The sequence below is a fragment of the Drosophila obscura genome, unplaced genomic scaffold (assembly GCF_018151105.1).
Source record: "Drosophila obscura isolate BZ-5 IFL unplaced genomic scaffold, ASM1815110v1 contig_37, whole genome shotgun sequence".
Classification (NCBI taxonomy): Eukaryota; Metazoa; Arthropoda; class Insecta; order Diptera; family Drosophilidae; genus Drosophila; species Drosophila obscura.
This window is the reverse complement of record NW_024542825.1, coordinates 2,488,671-2,493,811: the sequence shown is the minus strand read 5'-3', so window position 1 is coordinate 2,493,811 and position 5,141 is coordinate 2,488,671. Positions and strand designations below refer to the sequence as shown.

Genomic DNA, 5,141 nt, shown 5'->3' with positions numbered 1-5,141 from the left:
AAAAGTTTAAGTAAACAAAAGTTGAGTGGACTGCTCGAAGATGGAAATGCTCTGCCCGAACAGGAGGGGGGGGGCACACAAAGTGGGGTATATGGAATGTCTGCTGAAGCTTGTCATCATTTTCTGCAGCTCTCTGAATAAACTTAATACAATATATAAATATAAGTATTAATTAGTAATTAACTGTAAAATCATTCGATGCTTTCTTTTAGTCGTGCAATTTTTAAACAAATTTTTTTCGCCCAAAGCAGGCTTAGCCAATTTTCATTTCTTAGCATAACGAAGACCCATTCGAGTACCACTCTTTAGATTTATTTCAAAGCTCAAATGGAATTCCTTATGTATTCTGTAAATGTTTCTTATAGGTACCTATCCGACGGTATTCTCAAATGTTGCTCTACTTTGCTGCCAGCTTGCATCAACTAAGGATTTGCCATGCCAGAGTTATTCTTTTAATATTTCAGCACATTCTTGGGTCGACTATGCCCGTAACACTGCCTGCCCATACGCCCACTCTCCCCCCTGTTTTATACGTTTCATTTTGATTTCATGTAAATTGCCTGTCGACGACAACAACACCAAACACAAAGACCAACAACAGCAACGACAATGAACAACTTCCCACTCCACCAACACACGCGACGGCGGCTGGCGGCTGGCGGCTCTCTCTTCAGGCGTCTCTCTCACAGCTCGCGCTGATTGGCCAGCTCCCAAAGCGGGGAGTGGCCTATCAGAGCAGCGAGGCTAAGCACTGGAAAGAAGAGAGAGAGAGAGAGAGAGAGAGCGCAGCCAGGTGGAGGCGCAGGTGAGGCGGGCGCGCAGGTGTCGCCGCTGCAATTTGGAGCGATGCCTGCGCCTAATGGAAGAGTTGATTTCGAGTCAAATTAAATAACGCTACCTCTGGGGACTGCTTGAATGTTTGTTGGGGTTTCTGATTAGCAGCAGACAGGGGGACTGGGAGGGGGCATGCATGCAAATTGAGATGGGCAGAGAGGCAGGGAAGATTCAAATGAAGAGCCGACGGGAAAGTAAGTTATAGAGAAAATGGAGAGGAAGAAAAGAATACCCAATTAGAGAAGCCAAAGGTTGTGGCAGCGCCCTAGAGTGCACTCCATAGAAGAGATATCTGTAGCCTTCCTAGCCCCCACTAATTGAATATGCATTGCTAAATGACTGCCAACTGGTCGCACACTCCCCATACCAAGTAGGTGACACCTTAAAAACGATCCATCCATCGATCCATCGATCCATCGATCCATTTGGTTTGGCTCTGCAGCAAAACTCGTTTCGAGCATGCCTATCTTTGGGGGGCTCCGCAGAACGTTCGAGTGGATGCTGATGGGGATAGCGAATGCCAATCACGCGTCAATTGCAAAGGCGAAATGGCCATATAGATGCGATTGTACGATTGTCGTATACGATCTGCGATCGGAGTAACGAAGAGCTGGAGAGATGCAGCTGGAGAAACTTCTGGCCTGTCACTGTTGATGAGTTGATTTTGCAGGCTGACAGGCGGTCGATCCTTATGCAGGAGGATCCACCACAAAGCGCGTAGAACCACCATTCCCCCGGGTGACTAATGCGGAGGGTAGAGTGGCAGAGAGACCCCAAGTCGAGGGCAAACTCCGCTTATCTGAATGTTTTTGGTTTTCTATGGTTTTACGAGCGACTCCGTACACCCTGGGAGCTGTGATAAAACCATTAACAATTTATTAGTGTGCTTTGGGAGTCATGTGAGTCACGTGTGGGTCTGCTAGCTGGCTCTCTGGCTGACTGTATGGATGGATGGATGGATGGATGGATGGGTGGCCCTGACTCACTGACATCTGTGATGGGGAATCTGTCTTGCTGTGGAAATAACTTCTTTATTTTTTTTTTTGGGGCCACTATCCTCATCCTTATCAGACTCCAATTCAATTAAGCGAACAATCAATTATGATTTGTCACGCGAGCAGAGAGCACCACCCAAAAATAAGTCGCGTCGAGGTTCGCTCTCTGCTCTTATCACATGACGCGGGCCTCTCGTTTTATGTTTGACATTTCTTAATTATTGATTCTATGTTTTCGCTACCTTTTGAAGATTGAAACATGTGTTCCGCCAAGGGGGCACCCACCAAAACAACAAAACAGCAAAACGGAAATGAAATTAATTGGAAATGTGCGTAAAGCAGAGAGAGAGAGCAGGTACTTTGTTGGTACTCCTCGAAGGAGTGAGGTCACTCACAGGGAATTTATTAGCGGTATTCCAGAGCTGTTAGATGACATTTCTAAGCTCAGGCTGCTAAATACAGAAAAATCTATAACCAAAATCTCGCCTTGACCCTTAAAAAAGTTGCTAAGCAGTAGTAACAGTACGTGAAGTAATTGCACTTTATTGTCTCTGATAATTGTAACATAAAAAAACATTAATAAAAAAAAAAAAAAAAATAGTAAAAAAAAAAAAAGTAGTAGGCCTGCTGGGCAATGTCAATGTCCCTTGGCTGCTGAAACCCATCCCAAAATTCATTCCCCCACTTCCAGTTTCGTAGTCAACGTATTCAGTTCGAGTTCGAAAATAATCCCAAATATTTTTCCAAACTTTGCCGAACGTTTCTCTCCCTTTGTGATTCTGTGAAAATGTTTCGCCGTTGTGTGCGCGACTCGCTGCGTGCGAATCGCAGCTTTGTGCGCTGCTACTCGAAGGATGTGCGCTTTGGGGCGGAGGCGCGTGCCCTGATGATTCGTGGCGTGGATCTGCTGGCGGATGCCGTGGCCGTGACCATGGGCCCCAAGGGACGCAGCGTCATCGTGGAGCGGCCCTGGAGCTCGCCGAAGATCACCAAGGACGGGTACACGGTGGCCCGTGCCATTGCGCTCAAGGATCAGCACATGAACATGGGCGCGCGGCTGGTGCAGGATGTGGCCGACAACACCAACAAGGCGGCAGGCGATGGCACCACCACGGCCACGGTGCTGGCCAGGGCCATCGTCAAGGGCGGATTCCAGCAGTTCACCAAGGCTGGCAATCCGCTGGAGGTGCGCGCGGGGGTGCTCATGGCCGTGGAGGCGGTCAAGGAGCAGCTCAAGCAGATGTCGCGCCCGGTGGCGTCGCGACAGGAGATCGAGCAGGTGGCCACCATCTCGGCGAATGGGGATGCTGAGATCGGGCGACTGATTGCCGAGGCCACGGATCGCGTCGGCCCCAAGGGCACCATCACCGTGAAGGAGGGCAAGCGGCTCAAGGACGAGCTGGATGTCATCCAGGGACTGCGCTTCGACACGGGCTACCTGTCGCCCTTCTTCGTGAACACCCCCAAGGGCTCCAAGGCGGAGTTCGGCAACGCCCTGGTGCTGATCTGCCTGAAGAAGATCACATCGCTGTCGCAGATCGTCAAGGGTCTGGAGCAGTCGATGCAGAAGCGCCGGCCGCTCATCATCATCGCCGAGGACATCAGCGGCGAGGCCATGAACGCCCTCGTGCTCAACAAGATCAAGCTGGAGCTGCAGATCTGTGCCGTGAAGTCGCCCAGCTATGGCAACCACCGCAAGGAGCTGCTCGGCGACATTGCGGCCGCCACGGGCGCCACCATTTTCGGCGATGACATCGACTTTGCCCGGATTGAGGACGCCCAGCTGGAGGATATGGGCCAGGTGGGCGAGGCCATCATCACCAAGGACAGCACCTTGCTGCTGCAGGGCAAGGCCCGCCCGGCGATGCTCAAGCTGCGCATCGAGCAGATCCAGTACGAGCTGGAGGACCCAAAGACCAAGCCGGAGCAGTCGGATCGCCTGCGCCAGCGCCTCTCCGCCCTCACCAAGGGCGTGGCCGTGCTGCACATTGGCGGCAGCAGCGAGGTGGAGGTCAGCGAGAAGAAGGACCGCGTCACGGACGCCCTCAACGCGACTCGTGCGGCCATCGAGGAGGGCATTGTGCCCGGCGGCGGCACCGCCTTCCTCCGCTGCATCGCCCATCTGGAGGGCATGAAGCCGCAGAACAAGGACCACCGCAAGGGCATCGACATCGTCTGCCAGGCGCTGCGCATGCCCAGCTTCACCATTGCCCAGAACGCCGGCGTGGATGCCGCCGCGGTGGTGGCCCAGGTGATGAACGGCAGCGGCGACTACGGCTACGATGCCATGCGGAACGAGTACGGACCGCTGCTGGCCAAGGGCATCATCGATCCCACCAAGGTGCTGCGCACAGCCATCGCGGATGCCGCGGGTGTCGCCTCCCTGTTGGGCACCACCGAGGTGGTCATCACGGACATTCGCAACTCGGATCTGCTGGCCAAGCTGGCCGGCGCAGGCGGCATGGGCGGCATGGACGATATGGCTGGTGGCCTCGGTGGAATGTCCGAAATGGATGCACTGGCTGCTCTCAGCGAAATGGGCGCCATGGGCGGCATGGAGGGCATGTCTGGCATGGGCATGGGCGGTGGTGGCGGTGGTGGTGGTGGTTCCTCCACAAGTGCCGCCGACATGAACGAAATGGTCCAGAGCATGCCCGGCATGGAGAATGTCGAAGTGCATGACATTGATGCCAGCATGATGCAGTAGTAACCTCCGCCCCCACCCCTTCCCTTACACATCAACCACATCAATTCCCCAACCAGCAACATAAAAATTACACTTACATACCCCTCCCTGTGTTACCCTACCCCACCCCACCCCACCACTCCACTCGTATATGTCTGTGTGTGTGTTTGTGTGTGTCGTGTCCAAAATTCTGAACTTTCGAAATATATAAATTGTGCATAGTGGAGCCAGCCAGCCAGCGACTGGAGCAGCAGCAAAAATGGAGATCTCAAAGGGCTGCTGCCCGACTGACGGGTACACGGCGTGACCCACTGAACCGCGTTTGTAATGCTATCAATAATTAAGTGCCACTGCCACCTCGAACGGACAGCGTCCGCTGGGGATAGGAGACCACTGCAGTAGGCTGGGCAGCCAAGGAGAGCCAGGAGAGCCAGCAGCACGGAGCACGGAGCACGGAGCATGGGCCAACGAATTCTTAATAAGCGGCGGCTGCTGCATAAATTTGCTGCCCAAAAACAAACATTCCAACAGCATTTTGTCTGTCCTGTTTCGGCTTTCGGGGGAGTAACGAAGGAGAAGATACTCTAGGGCATAGAGTGGCATATATTAGAAGGAACAGGGGGTTG

General features: G+C 53.1%; 1 protein-coding gene across 1 annotated transcript; it reads left to right on the top strand.

Moving 5' to 3' along the window:
- Window positions 1-2,504: 2,504 nt before the first annotated feature.
- Window positions 2,505-4,741, top strand: LOC111075008 (60 kDa heat shock protein homolog 1, mitochondrial). The gene has a single exon (XM_022368049.2). The coding sequence runs from the start codon at window positions 2,617-2,619 to the stop codon at window positions 4,534-4,536; it is 1,920 nt and encodes a 639-aa protein (XP_022223741.2). The 5' UTR covers window positions 2,505-2,616; the 3' UTR covers window positions 4,537-4,741.
- The last annotated feature ends 400 nt before the right edge of the window (window positions 4,742-5,141 follow it).

Bases quoted from the DNA above. Each gene is read 5' to 3' on its own strand.
- LOC111075008 (XM_022368049.2), top strand. From the start codon at position 2,617: ATGTTTCGCCGTTGTGTGCGCGACTCGCTGCGTGCGAATCGCAGCTTT.